At 39.2% G+C, this 21,361-nt stretch overlaps 1 protein-coding gene across 4 annotated transcripts in view; it reads left to right on the forward strand.

Moving 5' to 3' along the window:
• SYT1 (synaptotagmin 1) overlaps positions 1-18,897 on the forward strand; it is a 295,567-nt gene extending 276,670 nt beyond the window's left edge. For all 4 annotated transcript variants that reach the window (XM_015628699.2, XM_033514553.1, XM_019006753.2 and 1 more), the window contains 2 exons: positions 11,446-11,579; positions 15,789-18,897. In XM_015628699.2, coding sequence (XP_015484185.1) covers positions 11,446-11,579; positions 15,789-15,995 — 341 coding nt within the window. In that variant the 3' untranslated portion in view covers positions 15,996-18,897. The remainder of the gene's footprint in view (positions 1-11,445; positions 11,580-15,788) is intronic.
• Positions 18,898-21,361: the final 2,464 nt, after the last annotated feature.

Raw genomic sequence — 21,361 nt, forward strand, 5'->3', positions numbered from 1 at the left:
TCTATTGATTACAAATAAAAACAGCAGTTTCCTCCTCTGGCATCCTCCTCCAGTAACCACAGACACTCAGGCTTGTCTTTTCAAATACTCTCAATTCTGAAGAGCCAAAGGGTTTCAGAAATTCATATGTGCTTTTTGAATTCCTGGGTTATTTGATTGTGTTTCAGATCATGATCCACTGACTAGGTGTGGCAGTTTCAGTTTGGAACTGGGCAGAAACACCAATTTCATGCAGTGGTTTTGGTTCACTAATTTGAGTTTCCCAACTAACACACTAAATAATGTAGAGGGTTTATCACTGGCTAAAATTGCCAGTGCACTATTAGAATTACTTACTCATTTCCTGCTGTAAGATATGAATTAGGAGGAGAGGGCAAAGCAAGCTCAAAGCTTGCAAGATCTAGAGAAAACTTTAGTAACAGAACTGAAAGAATAATAAGAATCAGAATAAAACTTTCAGAACACTTCTCTTCCCCTCCCCACAACCTCTTTTCTTTCCCAACTGACAACATAGAGAGAAAACCTGGGATTTTCAATCAGTTACCACCTCTACAATAGTCTTTCATCAGTTCTTGTAGGGAGAGGAGTTTATCTCACCAGGCCATGGAGACTTCTCTGTAAGAAGCAGTTCTCTAATGGATTTTTAATTTCCACAAATAGCAGCCGCCAGGAAAATCTGCAATTGTGAAGTTCCTCCCATCTCACTCAGCCTTCCCACAACTACATTCATGGGCCATGTCAGTTTATGGGGCACTAAAAGCCAAGATACTTTTCATCTATCTCTGAGATCATCTTCATCTCTAGGAGCAGAAGTCTTCTTCTTTCCCTTAGTGTTTTCATGTTGTTTCTTGCTCTATCCTTTTCTCTCACTTGAGAGAGGATCATTATTTTGCAAGTTTCATCTGAGCAGTGAAAGAGTGAATATCTCACCTAGGCCTGTGGGTGGTCACAACAATGGCAGTTCTTTGGGGCTGTGCCAGGATCTCAGGGAGCTGGCCAGAACGGTGATGGCTGCATGGCTGTCACTGGCCCCTGCTCCCTTCAATTTCAGCTGTGGCTCTATGGCTTTCCCTCCATCTGCCCTGCAGCTGCTTGGGCCATGGTGCATGGGGCCTGGACTGGCCACCATTGGGGTCCAGCCAGGCCATGCAGGCCACGGCAGGATGGGGCTGACCTGACCGGCTCCCAGATACCTCTTTCTCTCAAGAGAGAGATTTCCCAGGCTTGCCCATCTTTACGATGAGATTTTAGAGAGGCAGATCTAGCTTCTTAATAGTTTAATAAGTTGTCAATTCTCAGAGCTAGCCAGCTATTGGTTTTTGCTAGGCACAGAGGAAGCTCTTAGCATCTTCTCTCAGAAAAATCATTTACGTGGGAGGCTTTTTTCCTCCTCCCCAAATGTCAATTAACGCAAAACAAGCACATTAGGCTGCATCAAGATCTTGTTCGATGGAGTAGCAGGCAGGAATATGCTGAGCTGCCCAGATTCAGTCTGGTTTGTCAGTGAAGCACACTCCACCACTTTTGTACCAAATTGGCTATCTGCTGTAGAAATTTGTAGCAGGTATCTGAGCTGAAAACTATCATGTATCCTTGGATTTCTGAAAGGTTGTGTCTCCTTTGACTCACTTTTGTACTAAAGTCGTGTAGAGTCAGTGGTGAGCATGTCAGTCAAATATCCATTTGTATTATTAACTGACTGGGGCAATTTGAAGAAGAATTTGGGGCATGAGCTATTGGTCATGTTAAAAATACTTCCATCTTTCACCTAATGGCACCATTTTTCAAGTTATCTGTCTTCTTGTCTTATAGCAGGACTAATGTTCTCAGCAGCAGAGCGTTCCTAATGCAGATACTGTTGGCCTTGAACGCTTGTTCTTTTCCTTTAATCTTAGCTCTTAAATAACTCCTCATCTTGTTCTTTCTTGTAACTTCTCTGGAGTTAAAAAAAAAAGTAAACAGTTTGTTCTCCCAAGGACTTCAGCACTTCCATGAGTCTTCAGTAAACAATCTCAATGTTACTCTTGTCTAAGGAAAAATTTGCCTTAAGTTTCAGGTCACTGCTTTTCACTGTGTGTAATCGATAGGAATGTGAGCAGCCTCTCAGCCCTTCCTCTGCAAGTACTCAACTTAAAAATCTGACCTTCAGGCTTTTAAAATCCGGGGGGTTGGGTATTCTAAAAATTAGATTTTCACTCAGCTGTTACATTTGAAAAACAGATATAATTTAGCTGAACTCAGTTGAAATTGCTGATAAATTAACCTACCTTGTAACTTCTTATGATGGGATTAAGACAAAGATATTGCCCATCCCAATAAAATCTGCTTTTGATCTCTTTTTCCTTACTGTGATAAAATTTAATCCAAAAAAAAACCCCAGTTATCCCAACAATATTGGAAAACATAATCCAGAACAGCCCTTTCCACTCCCTGAGCAGATGCAGCTCTCGCCTTGCAGTGTTCCAGGAGTCTTCTCACCACCAGGAAGCCCATCAATTAAGCTTGTCCTTAGCCATGGCTCTGAGTAGGGAATAAGGAAAGGTTTCTTGTGGCCTCTGTGTTCAAAGAGGTTCAAAGAACTAACTGTATTGTGTGTTACCTTAGGTGGGTGGTTTGTATGTTGAGACAGTAAAGAGTTTGAGCCTCTATGTCACACTAAATTTAGGTGCCACAAGTAGCCTATATGAATTCCCAAAATCCTGCTGGATGTGTTGGGAGGCAGGAATAGGAGGGGAAAGAGAGCTGTTGAGTACTTTCTCCAAGTAATTCTGAATGCATGTTTTGTAGGCTAAAAGCAAGACTACATTCATGTACCTTCTTCCTTCCATTTATGGTTCTTTCCTTGAAGCTCAAATACAACAGAAAAATAATGAAAACAAAATGAGAACTAGGATCTATATAAACATCACAAGTAGAAAAGTACTGAGTATTACTTCAAGTTGAGACTGAGGACTCGATGCTGATGGAATCCCTTTATGCATGCAGCATAAATGAAATGTAGTTTGAAAGTCTATATGCTCTTAAAATCAACCTTGATAAAGCATAACTAGGGTTAATTTCTGAGCTGTGAAGAGTTCAGATCAGGCTGCTTTACCAGTAGATACTGATGTTGTAGCACTATTTTTTCTATGCCTTCTTTACTGCAGCATTCCTGCAGTATTACTTCTGTGCTATTTCTAGTTTAATCATCAGAATAAAAAAAATACTTCTTCACATTGTCTGGGACTGAAAGCTTACCTGGATGAGAGAAGCTACTTATAAAGTGGCAATGCTAGATTTTTATTAAAAGCATCAGAATTAGTTTGCAGTATATTGTCTTGCATTTTTCTGGTGACTCATTTGTATGAGCTAAGGTAATTGGGTGTTTCCTACCCTGTCCATCATGGGTAGATAAAACTCCCTGCTGCTTTGCTTTTCTATTTTTTTCTGTCCTCTGCTTCTCCTCCCAGCTCACCTAATGTTATTTTGGCCCATGAGAGTATGGATGGAATACAGAGCCAACTGGGTTTGCTGCATTTGAAGAAGATTTTCATGGTTAAAGAATATGATACTTCAGTGGTTTTTTTAGACAGCCTTTATAACTGTGACTTTGCCTGGTTGTGAGTGTATTACTTCTAATCCTCTGTGGAAGAGCACTCAGATTACCCCTTAGCAGGGTATATTCACTTTTTTCCATGTAAAGACAATCACGACACAGTAGTGCCATGCTGACATTCAGTCCAGCTCAGCACCGTGTGCCTCGGTGAGGTGGGGCAGCTCTGCCCCCAAACCAGCCCAGCTCTGGAGGACTTCAAGGCACTCACTGAGAGTCCAGTGCAGAACATCATTACGTGCCCAAGCTCCTTGTTTTTTAGGCTAAGACATCCCACCATAACTGCTTTTTAATTTAGGTTGTTCTGTAATCTGTGCTTCTGATTCTCTGTTCACTCTTCTGCCTGCTGTTATTTCTCAGTCCATGTGTATTCCCCCTTTCCTCCCCCCCAGTTCACTTGAGGACAATCTTTTGAATCTCTCTAAGCCTCTATGTATTATCTTCTGGTATTTTCACTTAATTTAATAAATAAAAAAATTATCTTTTTTTTGCTCTACATCATCAAAAGGCATTACCTAAATTCTAACTCAGCAGTCTTCTGGAATTTGCTGCCTGAGGTATTGCCAGTTTGCTTTGGTTTCAGTCCGAATTCCCATCCTGGAGAGTCTGCCCGTATCAGCAGCTCAAATTAATACCTTCCCACTATTTGATATCATTACCTCCTTCACCTTAGCTGCTGTTGTATTCTTTCTACTTGTATACAAGCATGCTATTGCAATATGCATTTTTATTTCTTTATTTGTTATCTAAGGTTGCAGGTGCCCTTCTCCAATACGTTACAATTTTACAATGCCATGCTGTCTCTCCCTCTCCTCACTATATTCAAGCTTCTTGAACAGTCAGTTCCTCCCCTTTTGGTGCAAATACAGGGGAACAAGGTTTACTGCTTTGCTGCATGTAGTTTCCATGTAATCACATTTACAACGTGCTTGGTTGAGTAGCTTTGCTTTTCCACAAGAGCATTCTGTGTTCACCCACAGCCAAAACTCAAGGTGCATTTTTCTGTTGGTTCAACCCACATTTGTTGCACTTTATAAAACTGTTTTGCCTGTGTGTAACTGTGCTGAAATGAACCCCTTGGATACAACCGAAAGATCAACTGTCCTTGCTCTGGCAGTAAAGTTAATCATAAGCTCATAAGCACTAATTTGTGCTGGTTTTTAAATAAGAATTTTGGCATTGCTTTGTTGGGTGTTTTTGTTTGTTTGTTTGTTTTTTTCTTTTTTCCCCTCCCATTTTCTGCTGTTTTCCCCATCTGGCACTGTAACATTTGTTGTTATGTTCCAGTTGGAAGCTCTGTGGGTGGAATTGCACACTCAAGAGATGGCTGAATAGCCCTTAGGCCACTGTGAACATTTCTGCTTCCGCTGTCAGCTCTACATGTTCAGCAACCTCAGTTTGGGATTCTTGGTGAGGGAATCATTGGCTGTCTGTCAGTTTTACAGCACCTCCTTCTTCTCAAAGCTCCCTGGTTCTCTGAATTCAGCATTTCAGCAGCAACTTGATGTTTATATAACTGCACACCAGTGAAGAGTTGTTATTTTGAGATTGTTTTGCTATAATCTCCATTTAACTCTTTTCATTCTAGGCAGGCTATTGTTACATTTACAGATACCAACTGCCTTCTTCCCCACTATAAATGGATTCCTGGACTCCATTATTCCTATGAGAATCTGTCTAATGTTATTCAATATGAAATTAAAAATTCTTTCATTTATAAATTAAATAAAATATAAAAACCCAGTCTTACAGCATCTTCTTTTAAAGATGCTGGTGGAAATATATAATACAATGTCGTCTAACTTGTTACAGTGTGACATATCAGCCCAAAAGAGCCTGAATGTGCTTTGTGAGTGTGCACTGGGTCTGGAGCATCCCTCCATGACACAGAAAGACACTGGCAACTGTGATAGGAGCTTTTTAGAGTTAAACTGTTCACAGGTCTCAAGCCCTTCCTGACAGCCCATCTGGATGGACTGCATGCAACTTCTCAACCCCATCCACAGCCAGCTCCTACTGGTGCTGGTGTTGAGAGAGTCTCCACCGCTCAATCCTCAGCTCCCTTAGTAAAAGGGATTTTAAAATGTGTTTTGCTGGGGTCAGGACTGGCATGGACACTGCATAGGAACCTACAGCAAATACCTTTTGGTACTCACTTCTCATCTCAAGGCTACTGCTAAAGACTTGGCCCCTAACATCAAGTAATCTTCAGCCTGGTGGTGTTACTGAAAGTATGATGAGAGTAAAAAAGTATCAGCATTAGCTGAGGCTTGGACATTACCTAGCAAATATTAAAAAAAAAAAAAAAAAAAAAGTTCTATATTTAAGGAAATCTGATTTTTAAAACCTTACAAACCATATAGTTTATGCCAACAGAACTGTTTCCACTGTGAGTGTTTTCCAATATTTCTCTTGGGACATCAGCTGCTTCTTAAAAATAATGTCCTAACTTTCATTTGTGGAGGAAGGTAGAAGGCCCAACAGCTTGTCTCAATGAATATAAAGTATAATTTTTATGCAGTGTGGAAGGTATTTGTGCTTCTTCTTAGTCATTGTACCATATATTGTTTTTTCCCCCCTCTGGCTTTCCTTCCCATTCAAAGCTTTCCATTCATCTGAAAAAATACTAGCTGAGAAAATCCAGTATCACTCTAAACTAATTATTTCGGAGATTTTTTTTCTGCTCTCATCTGAACATGAGTAAACAGAACAGAAAAAGTTAGGGAAAACTGTTCATGGCCTGGATGCCACAGGCATCGTGTGAATTGTCCCTCTCCCTTGGGAGGAAGGGTTTATATGCCCACAGCAGGAGTGTGTCCCATGGTTCTTGGGAAAAATCAGCAAATCTGTGGGAACTCCCAGCAAAGTTCTTCCTGTTTTGCTTTGCTCTTAGAGCCCTTCTGCTTTCCACAGCCCAACTCTGGCCTGTGCTGCTGTTTCTCTCCAGAGGTACACAGGTGTTGCTGGTGCTGCCGGCCTCCATCCCAGATACAGTGAGGTTGTTTGCTGTATTAAATGGCTGTTTTCCCCACTGCTGGCCAAGAGAACTTCACCTGAAACCTGTTTGCACAGAAGTGGAACAGGCTAAGGGTGAAGTACCAACCCTGCCCCAAGCTCTGGTCTAAGCCCCTGGCTTAGGTGTTTCCTTGGCTTTCCACCGCGCTGCTGTGTTCCAGGATGAGAGTGGCTCTTTAGCCTGGAACTAACAATGCACCCTGCATGTCACCTCTGTCCTAACTGCATTTTCACAGAAATTTGTAAAGCTGCATTTCCAAACCTCATTTTCTTTACTTCTTGAATCAATTTCCAAGCTCTTCATGAATTCATTCTGCTTCCTGGAATGGAAGCTCCACTGTCTGCTGACACTTCTGCTCTAAATGTCAGTGATGTTGAGCTTTGGCATGGATTGTGCATAAATTTTCTTCTGATGGAAAAAAACACGTGCTAATGAGCACCCAGTTATCCTGAACATTTTGAAGACAAAAATACAGCTGGAGGCAGTTCTGGCACCGTATTTCTTCACCATTTCTACATTTTAGTTGAGAACATCTTATTACAGTGTTTTGTCATATGAAACTATTCAGCTGTATCTATGACTAGTTTGTTCTGGCTCACGTTTTTTCCTGTTAATCATGTTACCCTTGTAGAGGGTTTTCTCTGATCTCACTGCACAGACCTGCATGGGACTTTTTTCTTCAAACCATTAAGCTCCCCCTGCCCACAGCCTCAGGACTGTAACTCCACACACAATCAATTCCAGTATTATCCCTTGTAGATGCCTTCCTTTTCATATTTTGATTAGATTGCAGAAGCCTTTATTTTATTTTAAAAAGGATGGGCGCTATCCTTCTGTTTCCATTTAGAATAAGCCATTGTAATAAAACCATCCCAAGCTGACTATGTTGTTGATGCTTCTTTTCTGATACCCACTGAAATGGAAGTTTGTGTGCTGAACTCTCTCCTACCTATGTGGAAAATTATTTTTCATTAGCTACTTTCCCCTCTTAACATTTTTTATCTTAGAAACCCTTGAAAAACAGTCATTCTTAAGTTCTACCTATTCCTGACATATTATCTTTTGCCACAATTTTCTTCTTTTGAGTGGTAGTACTTTTCCATTTTATATGTATACATATATATATGTATATATGTATATATGTGTATATGTATATATGTGTGTATATATATATATATGCCTCATTGGTCCAGATTATTGTAGAAATCTTGATATTACATACCAGTTGATTACTTCTTAAATAATGTATTGGCATCTTACTGCAAACTTCAGGGAAACAAAATGTGTCAGCTGGTTCCCCCATGCTTTAAAAGCAGTTCAGCTAGCCTCCATTAAGACATTACTGTGAGATCCACAATGCACAATTAGTTGTGAATTGTACATCTTTTTAGCCATCTTGGGTAGACTGTTAATGAGGGAATAAATAGAACAGTTTTATTCAGTCCCACACACTGGTTAAAATGTATTATTAAGCAAGGGGCACAAAGCCATTCTGTCTCCTTCAGCAAGGGACATCTGGATGGAACATCTTTTGTCTCAGATAGATGGGTGTGGCCCATCCAGAGATACCTGTGGATGTAATGTGGTACTAGGTCCCAGTTTACTTGAAAGGAATCAAACTCGTTAAAAATACTGTGATGTTTAGCCATGGAGAGAAATGAATATTCTGGGTAATCAATCTATTTGACTGTATCTACCTAAAAATAAAATTAATATATTAATTATATTATTACTTTTATATTAATATGTATTTTATATATACATTGTATATTATCTATAAATATATATATATATAAATGCAAATATTTTAATATATTTATAATATATAAATATAATAAAGAATAATATTTACTCTGGAATGAAATAACTATCCAGGGTACCTAAAGAGAAATGCTTATTTTCATTGGCATTGCCCTTTATGACCAGGCTCGGCATTTAACAGGCAATTTATCATTGCAGGGCTGCAATATCAGTTCATCCTTACTAGTCTCAGTTCTTCAGTAAGACTATTTGCATGTTAAAGTATTGCTCAGCATGACTAATGGGGCCAGAAGTGAGGTTGTGTTGCAAGTAGAGAGACGTTTCCATTAACACTAAACCTTATCTCACAAAAATCACTGGAGACTGGCACTTCCCAGAGGTTCTGCTTTCTTTAGATTATCATCCCTTCTTCCAGTAATTGATTCCAAGCAGTTCAGTTTCTGTTATTTAGTGGAAGAGAATCTGTCTTTTTCAGAGATTTATTCATGAAGTCACAAGAAAGTCTGTGCTTAGGTATCAGGTTTTCTGTGTAGAGTGCAAGCAGATAGATTACTGGGGAGTTGAGGGAGTTAAAGTTGTGGAAGATGGGAGAATGTAAGTGAAGATGGTGCAGTGGTGGCAGGGCTCATGTGTGGGATACAGAAGAGTGAGGAGAGGGGAGAATAGGATCAGGATACTTTAAAAACAAGGATGTGGATATACCATCTAATGAGGATAAATTCAGACAAAATCTCTAAGGTCTCTTAAGAGACCTCTCTATGGCCCATTTACTTGAGCTGGATGCCCTGTTCTGATTTTAAAGGTTCGTGATGAGTAAATTTATATAATACTTTCCTGTGAAACAAGAAAAGAAGGAACATGGTTTCAGGTAAGTGATAGGTTTCTCTTTGGACTGGCATGACAATTTTACCCTCAGATAAAAGAAAATTGGATTATTTTATCATGTTACTCCCCATTCTGTGCTCCATTTGGTTCCTCTGCCACTCAGTTCTGCACTACACTGGCACCACTGGATCTTTCCTACTAAACAACTGGCATTTGACTGAGCCTAACTCAACTCCCCAGACTGACAAACAGAAGAAACTGATCAGGACTTGAAAAGAAACCACAGAAATATATCTTGTGGGTCTTGTCCCATGGCTGTGAGTTGTCTAGGTCAGGTTTTTCTCTAATAAAAGCATGAAGATAGAAACTATAGAAGCAAATAATTTAAAATTAATGTACTCATAGATCTACAAGCATCCACATACATTGATTTCTAGTTTAAAAATATTCTTCTCCAGAATATGGATTTTGTTATCAATATAGGACTATTTCTGCATCCCTTTATAAATCTTACTGCACAGTTCCTTAAGGACATATGAATAATCATCAAACCTGTGTATATTGTCTGTGCAAGGGCACAGATCAGCAAAGAATTGGCTTATATCACCTGCATTTATTTTAATAAATTACTCTGTTCTAATGCCCTTAATAATAATATATTACTGTACTGTTTAGCCTTCCAGTGTAGTAACTCAAATTATATCTTTACAGCATGTTACCTCATTCTCATTTCTTAACACTCTACCACTGACTCATTGACTACTAAACTTTCTTAGTGTATATATTAGGTATACCTAAACCATCATTTTGAAGTTAGCACAATTTTGCATTTTGCATGGATCCTCAGGGAAAGTGATGAGTTTTTCTCAAGTACCAACTACTGTTGAAGAAGGCCAGATTTGCCTCCTTTCCATCTTCAAAACCCTATGTGCAATGATGTTCCTCTCAGTATTAAAAAAGAAATAAACCTCTCTTGGCTTTTTGCTAGCATTTTACTCCTCATATGATACTCCTTAATTCATAAATTGTGCAGCCACAAGGAGCCCTTACAATCCCATCTTGCCTGAAATGTAAACCTACCCAGATTTGATTTCTGTTTGAACTTTGAGTCTTTTAAGGGCGAAGGAGTCTTAACCCTCTGTAACAGAGTTCACCACTGGAGAAGGTACTCCAGCTGTTTCAGTCCTACTACTAAAATATGTGCCTATTCATAAGTTAGAATTTCTCTAATTCCTTCTGACAGCCATTGGATCTTTTTATACCCTTGTCTGCTGTCCTGAAGAATCTACTACCAAAATTGGTCTTCCTTCCAAGGAACTGTAGACTGTGATCAAGTGACCCCAGTAGCTTGAGAGGCCTCAAATGTTGCTTTGTAGTAAGCCTAAACAGAAAAATAGCTGAACTCAGTGATGGTACTGCTAATTACCAGCTCCATGGAGGAATGTTAGTTCACTCTCTTGTAATGGATTAAGAACTCACAGTGCTGTTCTTTTAAGCAGGCAAAACTTCAATTGAAATTATCAGTGAGACACCTCATCAGCGCTGTAATGTCCAGGAAAGATTTGCTCGCACAAGGAATATCTGATTAGATACCAAATGAGTTCCTTGGCCACTAGAAGTCATTTGAAATGACAATGGGAATTCAGTAGAGAGTGGCAAAGCCAATCTGTAATTTACACCAGCACTGCAGCCCCCATGGGCTCTGGCTGTGTGCAGCACTGGGGCAGAGGGCTGGTATTGAAGGGACAGAGTCCTTTCCTGCCACTCACAGCTCACCAGGGAGGTCAGAGGACAGGAAAACCATGGCACAGCACCTGCCCAAGGAGTGATGGGGATAGTTTCCAGGTGGTTGTAGAGCATCTGGCCATACCAGCTCTGTACCTGCTGTGTGCATTTGGCAGCACTCACCTGTCTTGGGAAAACCACCCACAAACCTAACAAACCTTTTTGTGCTAAGAAATGTTTGCAGGATGGTTAATAAGCTGTGGAACAAAGTTAGATGGAATTTACTCCACCTTCATGATGTTAAGGAGATAATGCAATAAATACTTTGTACCTTTTCCCATCAAGAATGCTTCAGAATTGTACAAGAGTTTTTCTATAGTAGAAATTAAGAACTTGTTTAAATAGAAGCTGTAAATCCCGTCTGTTTTTTTTTTTTTAAATCTACTCTTACATGTATGGGATTAAAAAATGTAGAAAACACACTGAATTCTCCTTCTTAGCTCTACCTCTTCTCTTGAATGTTTAGATCCCTATGTGAAGATCCATCTGATGCAGAATGGTAAGAGGCTGAAGAAGAAAAAGACTACAATTAAAAAGAACACTCTGAATCCCTACTACAACGAGTCTTTCAGCTTTGAAGTACCATTCGAGCAAATTCAGGTAATGTCAAACAGTGTTTTGTCTTTCCTCTGCATTCCATTTCTCAGCCCTTATAAATATTTAACAGGAATCTTGTTAATTATCACATGTGCATGCCTTCATTAGCACCTAGGTGCCAGCCCTGTGCTACATTAGATGAGTGTGACTGCTTCAAGAGGGAAATTATAAAATATGAAGTACTTAGGAAGCTTTGATTCATCAGTGAGAAATGGATAACTGACATTTTCTGTTAACAGAAATGGATTTGGGGGAAAAAAATCCACAGGAAAATAGTGAAGAAAAGTACCAGCAAAAAGGTATAGGGATAAAAGAAAAACCATATATAACATTTTTCCCTAAATTATTTAAAATAATAAATTGGCATTAGCAGATAAATTTGTGTTCCATATGCATTTATTTGCCCTGTTTTTTGAAAGCACTGCAATACCCCCTTAATGTAAAACACCTAATTCTTACACAGCTTTTTTTCAGTTCTTCACTACACTTTGAAAACTTTTTCCCTTGGAAGAAGGCATTTGAGAATCTCGGGGGTCAGTACTGCAGTACCTGTTCTCTTAGTGCCTCAGGAGAGCTCCAGTAGTTGTCCAGATGCTACTTCCAGAGCTCAATACCTAAAATTAAGTCTCAGGAGTCAGCAGAGTGAGATGGAAGTCACCTACATTAGCAGCAGGAAATACCAGGACAAAGCATCGTGTAACTTTTTTCAGGGACTCAGTTCCCTATCTTTGAGCTACTGGGAGGCAAACCATCTCTCATGAGGGAGAATTAACTTCTTTTGATGTTAACTGTCTTTTGTCTCAAGAGAGAAGCTTTTTTTAACCATCTCAGGAAGCTTGTGGGAAAAGAACTCCATGCTGGCTTCTCACCTGGCCATGGAGCCCCAGGAGTGTGGAGATGTTGAGCAACACAACAGCTTTTCTGAGTGGAGCTGAGTGGGGAAAGTGTCCTTTCAGGAGCCTCCCAGTTTAAATGACTGTCATTTAAAACATCTGTGAATACCTTCTATGGATTGTAAGAGAGGTCATGGTATAAATTAGGTGCCCTGATTTTAAACTTTTAGTTTTAAAAGTTTTAATGTGTTTAAATTACTTGGACAAAACTTGGAGCCCCTCTTCATTAGATGAGAGCACAGTATGGATTTCCACATTTCGTATCTTGGATTTTGATAGCAAATGGGCTGGAGAGAAGCCCAGGAGCCAAGTCCTACCTTTCAAGTAAAACTGTGCTTGCATTTTTCTGACTTGGTACTAAAAAAGATAACAAAACTAGACAAGGTGAAGCATGGACACAGTGACTTGGATGCATCACTTGTCCATTTAGAATTTCTTCATGCCCTACTGCATGAACAGGTGTCTATGGATTCTAGGAATCAAAAAGCAGGAAATCCAGAGGGGACTAATTTCCCTTGATTTTAATGAAAGTTGGTCTGTGTGCTTGTGAAAGATTTCATAACAAGGATCAAAGACCCAGAGACAAAAAGAGATTAATCAAATCAAGTGGCAGCTTAGGCAACAAGTATCTTGATTTCCAAATAGGGACAGGATTGAGGAGCTGGAATGGTTGTCTCCAAATTACCCTGTCAAAGGTTTGGCATGCGCCTTTGTTAGATGCATTCTTGGTACTTGACCATTTTGCTTTCTAATTCTAACTCATTTTTTGAGGTGGATATAGTTTATTTTAAAAGTATTGTGGTTTAGAGGTTTAAATTTTTGCCTTCTTTGTTTTTTATTAGTTTATTAGGATGACTTTTTTAGCTATCTACTTGACTATTATATAGCCCCAATTTTAAATCTGCAATTATGGACTTCAGTCATTTGCCAATGTATTTTGAGTTAGTCATAAAAGACTAAATTTAGAAGTTGCTTCATCATGGATACTGAAGTGATTTCATCATTAGAAAAACATTTTAAAAGTTATTTAGACTTAATATGGTAGGAATCAATGTGACTTATGTGCTATTCATGTAAAAGTCATTAAGCAGACTTTCACTGTCAAAAAATAATGGTTAAACAAGTTTCTTGATTGTTGGAGAACAAAGAGAGGTCGTGGAGGGAAAAGCAGGTCAATAACAGTACATCTGTATAATTTTAAAGGAGCCAAGCATTAACATTTTCAACAATTCAAAACTGACTATGGGTTCAGGCTCTTAAGAGAGAGAAAGTGATGTCTTCAAGGGTAATGAGAGAACCCCATTACTAGGAAAGTCAAATCCTGTTGCTACCAGCAGATCAGGCACGTATTTTGCCACATGCAAAAGAGACTGTCTTTGTAGGCAGCAGTGTCCCCAGGCCCTCTCAGTCCAAAGGGCTTAATCACACCGTGGAAACTGCTAATCCAAGTGTTTATTAGGAGAGGCAGGGCTTTCTACTAGCACCTCTTGGGTTTTGCCATGCAGCTGCTCCTTTAATATGTAGTACAAAGGCAAAGAGATGCTCACATTTCTCTGTAGGTTTAGTTCAGAGATCACGAGGGGAGAATCATCTCCAAGTTAATTATCTGAGCTGGTTGTTCTTACATCTTTGTAGAGCAAGGAAAAGGGTCTTTCATTTACAGTGCTCATTTTTGTCTTATGATTAACATTAAAAAAAAATAAAAATCCAGTAATAACTATCCCCAAGCTTCTAGGTGCAGCAGGCAAGCATTTTTTTGTAGTGTAAAAAAATAGTCTCATGCTTAATTTTTATATCTGTGAGTGTACCATGCTTCTAAAACAGAAGTGTTCATTTAGGGAGGTAGCATTAAAAGTGAGTGTATTGCAAACAGCAACACTGAAATGTAATTCTGGCACCTAGAAATACCTGCTTCAGAATATTGCCTTTTATCATGAGTGCTCTGGGGAGGGAAAATCTTGAATTCAATGTATACTTTTGTCATCAGCAACTATATAAATACTTTAGTGCCTGTTGGAATCATCTCTTTCTCTGGCTCAGTGAACTGTACAATCCTGTAAGGAAATGGACTTTATAAAATAAATCTCATGACCCTGGTCTTGCTACTTTTACAAGATAATCCTACTGCAAGCCCTGAAATTAATCATTCTAGTAAGAGGTCCAGATTGTAGATATATCAAAAACCTAATTCTAGACAATAGGAGATCTTTCTGGAAATGTGTTTCAGGAAATTTCTTCCTTCTATTCAGGAAAAGAACTGTATGTTCATCATTAAAAATAAAGCTCTGTAAGGAGAAGTGTTAAAAATTTAGCAAAATCAGCCCAAGACTGTGCAAGTCTTGGGTGGTGTTGGGGAAGAACAACACTCCAGTGAAGGAATAGCTGTCTGTGCTCTTTTGACAAATATTAGAGACATGAAAGATGAGAACAGTGTGTACGTGCACACAAGTACAAGCATAAATGCCTGGCTCAAACACCTCCCAGTGTGTCCCGGCCTAAATGGATGGAAAATTGTCTGTGTGCTGTGACAGATGGGCTTACAGACCATGTGGGACTTGTTTAACCCTGTTTATCAGAGGTCACCATTCCTATAGAAGTGGCACTCCAGCATCAGCTCATTATAGGCCGTGCCAGTGTGTCAGAGCTCCAAGACACCAGGGGTTTAAACATCCATTCCAACTCCCTTAAGCACCCAGCCTGTTTTCTAGATTTCTCTGTGAATACACAGAATTTACATGGTATATACACATGCTTGTATGTGTGCACAAGTGCACACACATGTGCATAGAGATGAGAACACATGTGTTTCTATGTATACAGTAACCTTAAGGGCCATCTTCTGAATTGATCTGAAAATACCTGACTAGCATACTGGATGGATGGGTAAGAGTTGTTAAGAAGTAGAAAAACAACTAACAGAACAGAGTACAGCATTGCAAACATAGAGCTATTTCAGAACTTTAGTTGTTAACTTATTTACTTAAAAAATAAGGGTGTCTAAAATTGCACTTTTGAATTAATTTACCCTAAGTTGTTAATCTGTTAAAGGAAAAACAATCAACCTCTATTTCTATATGAAATTATTCAATGCAAGGGGGCAAGTTTCAAGCTAACAGGGAGGTTGTAAACCTGATTTTATTTAGAAGGCTCACAAGAAGCAAAAACAGAAGTTTGGATTTGCTTCTCATTAGGGGAATCTACTCCAGATGTCGCACACTTCCCCCTTCCTGACTTCTCCATGGCTGGCTGTCCCCACATTCATCCCTGCCAACCTTCCCCTTACTGTCATGCTCACTGCTCTTTCTCTGTCTCATTACAGAAAGTGCAAATTGTTGTGACTGTTTTGGACTATGACAAGATTGGCAAGAACGATGCCATCGGGAAAGTCTTTGTGGGCTACAACAGCACCGGCGCGGAGCTGCGGCACTGGTCAGACATGCTGGCCAACCCCCGGCGGCCCATTGCACAGTGGCACACCCTACAGCCCGAGGAGGAGGTAGATGCCATGCTGGCAGTCAAGAAGTAAATTAAATTAAATTAAATTAAATTAAATTAAATTATGAAGAAGAAAAAGAAAAAGATAAAGAAGAAGCCTTTCTGCATTTGCCCACATAGTGCTCTTTAGCCAGTATCTGTAAATACCTCAGTAATATGGGTCCTTTCATTTCCAGCCATGTGTTCCTGACACAGATCAGTTGTACTTTAAAATTCCCGTTTTAATTTGCACAAATTTAAATGTAGAGAGCCTTTTAAAGGCGCTTCATTTCACCACTGCCCGCCCCAGATCTACTCTTCTTTTAAGCAATATGATGTGTAGATAGAGCATGACAGAAATTATTTATTGTATCACACAGTTGTATATATACACCAGTATGCTGAGAATTTATTTCTAGTTTGTGTATTTGTATGTTGTAAGCGTTTCCTAATCTGTGTATATCTAGATGTTTTTAATAAGATGTTCTATTTTAAATTATGTAAATTGACTGAGATGTAGGAGAGCTGATACTATATTATAGGGTAACTATTGTATCGTCTGCATTCCAGAAAAAAATATCCAACTTGTAAGGCACTAGTAGTGTTACACTGACATCTTAAAGGACAACTTAAATCTGAGCTTTCAACTGGACCATCCTAATAACACACTTCACGTCCACAGTGAATCTTGGAGGGGCAAATCCAATTGGGTAGACTTCTTTCACAGGAAACTTAGCATGATCTGAGCAATTCCATGGCTGACCTCATGGAGACGTAGCCAGAAGCCAGGATATAATTTTTTTGTATATATTCCAAAGCAAACACATAACAGACTGAAATGGCTTTAGATTGAAAGTTGAGGAAGCAGTTCCACAGGAGGCAACAATTTCATCTAACATATGAAGACAGACCACTGCAGAAGTTGTGCAGGGAGTGGGAAGAGGGAGATGCAGCAGTAGTAAAATGCTGCCATGAAAACAAGAGTAGCTCTCCATTATCACCTTTATACAAAATTTGCATACTGTGAATTCCATCCACGATTTCACATTATAATGAGTTTGCACATTAGACTTTGTAACAAAATATTTTATGATACTAACTCAGATTAGAAGGAATGCAGAATATTTTTTAGACACAGCCGTGTGAGTTTATTATACAAAATAGTTTCATGGTAAACAGACAGTATTGTAATCCCATCAGAAGATGACAAAATTTAGCCATAGTTCTAAATGCACTTCAAAGTAAGCCAAAAGAGAACAGCTAGTGACCTTTTATATACTATTTATACTTAAGTTTTAATTTGTCCTTTAAAAAAAAAAGTGAAAACAAAGAACAAGTTCTAGAAAACTGAAGCAACCTCTTCTGTATACTAGATGCTCGTTTCAGGAGGAGTTTTTAAATGTTTTAAATGTTATTATGTAGTAAATGGCACTATTATGAAGCTATTAGTCATTCCATAAGAGTCTTGAAAGACTGCTCTGTGTATCACTGTGACTGCCGTGTGTGCTTAGAAATGTAGTTTTCTCAGTGGATAGCAATCAATTTATTCCGTAGTGATATTGTAATAATACTGCCATTCCCTTCTACTGCACTGCCGAAGGAACGCATAGCACAAGCAGTTCCAGTTGTTACGGACCAATGTAGAACTGGAGAGCTATGCAGGGGACAAGGATGCTCTTGTGAATGGGTTGACCACGCAGCATTTTGTCAAGCCCTGTGCAATACTCTACGTTTCCAAGCGCCCTCGCCCCTGCTGCTTTCCTGTAGAGTCATCTTACAGCTCCCCAGCATGGCCCCTCCGCTGTACCATCTCATCAAGTCATTCAGGGCATCACTTCTAGCTCATGTACCGTCCTTGGAGGCCCCTCACTTATCTTTCCAAGCTGTGAATATATTTATAATGCTTTGAAGAGTTCATTATTTTCAGCAATGCAAACGACCCTAGAAATGGAGAAATGCTATTGCTTTTGGAGGGAGGCATGAGAATTAACCATTACTGTTCTTATCAGTCTTCTGTGTCTAACAAAGATGAATGTAATCAGAGAACTGTGCACTGCAAATTAAATTCCACAGCCTCCCTCAAGGCTCTGCTTCTGGGAGAGGTGTGACAGTCTCAGAGGTCAGTGCAGGGATGGCCAAGCACCCCGGATTTTCAGTACTTTGAGGGTAAAACTATTGGGAGGAGAATAAAAGCCTGTATCTCTTCCCCACCTCCAAGAGTGAGAATAGCAAGATCCATTTTCTTTCTTTTTTACATGAAACATAGAAAAAACACAAGCGAGACATTTTGTGATAAAACAGGCACATACATGCAAAGCATCAAGCTGGAATATTTTAAAATCTTATCCTTAAGGACCAAACCCCACCAAAGAGAAGAAGTAGACAGTCAGCTTTCCAGCCTAAGAGCTTCATGGTCTCCAGCTTTCAGTTTTTCATTCAGGATAGCTGCAGGTTCAAAGTGCCAGGACTGACTTATTGTGTTAAGGTATTCTTAATGCTTTCTCTTCCTACACTGCCAGACTGAACGTCACCTTAGAACTGGTTTGTAAGGTACAATGATTCTCAGAGACAGAACCTGCCATGTGACCAAGATGACATTTTTCATCCTCAAAGAAGCCACATGTACCTTTCTGACAAAGCTGTGTGAAGTATTAGAATCTGATGCTGTAGAAAGATCCTAGTTGCCTTTGTGTATATTTACTGCCTGCTTGAGTGTTTCTCTGTGTGGGTTTTCTCTGTATCTTGTAGAAATGTTTGGGGTGTTTTATCCTGCCATATCGCTCGTGGCCCGCGAGCTGACAACTTTAGCCGTATTTTACCTTCATTTTTGATGAGGTGGTTTATATTTTGTTTCACTTTGTGTAGTGACTCCCCACAGTAGAGTTTTCCAATTGTCGTTAAACTAACATACATATTACACAGATATTCAATAAAAATGTTTTATTTCCTGTTGATGTTCTGGCATTTCTTTTTTGATCTAAAATTCTGAAAAGACATTTCACTCCAGGACTTTCACACAATCACATACTTTGAAGTGTCACAAGTGAAATAGCACAGCACGTTTCGAGGGGCTGTGAAAAGCTGCTTTCATCAGTAAGACAGTCACAGCCAGCAGCTCTACAGTAGATGAATTCACCACCTCTGTTGCAGATGAAGCACTATTACCTTGTTTACCCAGGAGCCTGATTATTTGCCTCAAAAACCATCATCCTCTATCAAAACATGACCATGGCAAAAACTCCCAAGTAGTTGCCTACGCATCAATATTCCAGACAATTGTGCTAAAGCGTGGTTGAAGTTTTTATTACGTGAGAGATGGTATATTTTAACCTACATCCAAGTGCTACTTCTAAGATGACCATAAAATTAAAACTCTTGTAGACTAAAGATCATTAAATAAGTGCTTAAACTATGGGGGAAAGGGGTAGCAGGGAGAAGGTATTGCAGGTTCTATATGCACCAACCATCTTTGCAGCTCTTACAAATACCATCTTTGAGACATCTTTGTCAATCAAAACCAGTTCTTTCAACAGAGTAATCAGTTAAAGTCAGTCATTACAACTAATGTAAGGAAAAATGCTTCATATAATAGCTATTATACTAAGTGGGGAAAGCAGCAAAAATTACCAATTTTATTCAGTTCATTTAACCCCTAATCAACTGTCAAGAAAAACATTTTTCCCAACTGTCAGACTGTTACCAAAGCGAAGTGTCTGTCTCTCGATCACTCTTCACATCATAAGTCAATGAAAGCTAATTGCCTGTTAGTTATGCAAAGAAAAAATTAAAACAGTTTATTTTTGATTACTCTAACAGCCCTGTTTTGTTTATTTATGCTTTAACATTTCCACTCCAGGCTGTCAGTTCAGTTTTACACATACTGACCTTCTTTTCAGAACAGGAACCTATGGAATGCACGTCCAGCCCTCATTTTCAGTACCTGTTCAAGCACTGTTGCTCATCCAGGCATTGAATAAAGTATGAAAAAGACATTTTATTGACATACTACCAAAATTTTTAAGCAGCCTTCATAACCTTTACCTTATATGCACTAAATCTTTATCTTCAATACAGAGAATACTTTTATTATTTTATCAAAATGTAGTTCCAAAAGCACATGACAAACTGGTGCAGAGGACACAAACTCTATGTAGTTCTCTGTGACCGACACCTGCAGCAACATTCAGACATGAGCCATGCAAAGAGATGTGTGCCAAGATTATGCTATCTTCAAGATGAAAAAGAAAGTTCTACAAACTAGGGGATGTCCTTCATGGAGCTTATAAAGAGGCCAAATAAATCGGGGAAGTGAAAATAGCTCTTCTGTGCTTCTGGGGTGAAGGTGGAGGGTACAGCTAATACAGTCTTTTTTTTCTGTGCATGCACTCTGTGGTAACATACTGAGATTTTGAACAGCCATTTAGCCAAAAAATAAAAAAAACAAAATACACCTACCTTACCAAATGAAGAGTTTCATCTTCTGACAGAACCAGTCTCATCAGTTTGACAGTTCACATTTAATTTCAAATCTTTGTACTGTCTTATTACATACAACAAAGAGAGCACACAAAGAGTAGGCGATGATGGCCTGATGTTATAGCACCAAATGGAACTGACACCAGTTTTCCTCAAAAACAAAAGACCAACGCACAAAAGTGGCAAAAATAGTCTCTGCTCTCCTAATCAAAATTATCCCACAGTCCTGCACAGACCTAAGTTTGCTTGCATTCCCCCTGAGCCCAGGGGAAGTTCCTTTGTCCATTATGTTCACAAACATGTACCTTGGCCTAGAAGGTTTCATGGTTTTCCTAAGGAGCAGCAGCGCCCACTGGCACCAAGAATTTGTTCCAAAACAGTGACGTGGATCTGTCATTGAAGAGTTCCAGACTGAGCTCCTGGACCATTCATCACAAGGAGGAGGATTCCTGGCTGTTAATCCTGATTGAAAGCCTGACAGGCTGGAACCCAGAATGCAACGCTGAAGTCAATTATTTCACACTTACTCAGAAACACTCTCATCCTCTGGTTCTGGTGAAAGACAGACAGCCTCAGTAACTTGCATCCTGCTCAAAACAGCTTTATTCTTCATGAAACTCCCCAAGATGTTTATTTGGTTTTTTTTTTTTCATGGCAACCTTTTCTTTTTCCTGTAATAGTCAGACTCAATGCAGCTTTTATACATTTCTTTATTAAAATACAAGATTGCCTCTATTGTTTAACTCAGTTTTAAGAATTCTAAAACCAGCTCTCCAAAATATGTAATAAATGGCTAAATTGTTAATTGGCTTTAACTCCCTGCTTCATCAAACTTCTTAGTTTCACTTCTCTCTAGCCATACACCATGATCTGACACTGATTAATGGGTAATCAGTGATGGAAGGTTATCAAGGAAATCAGAGTGACTCACAGTGTCCTTTT

Source organism: Parus major, chromosome 1A (assembly GCF_001522545.3).
Source record: "Parus major isolate Abel chromosome 1A, Parus_major1.1, whole genome shotgun sequence".
NCBI lineage: Eukaryota > Metazoa > Chordata > Aves > Passeriformes > Paridae > Parus > Parus major.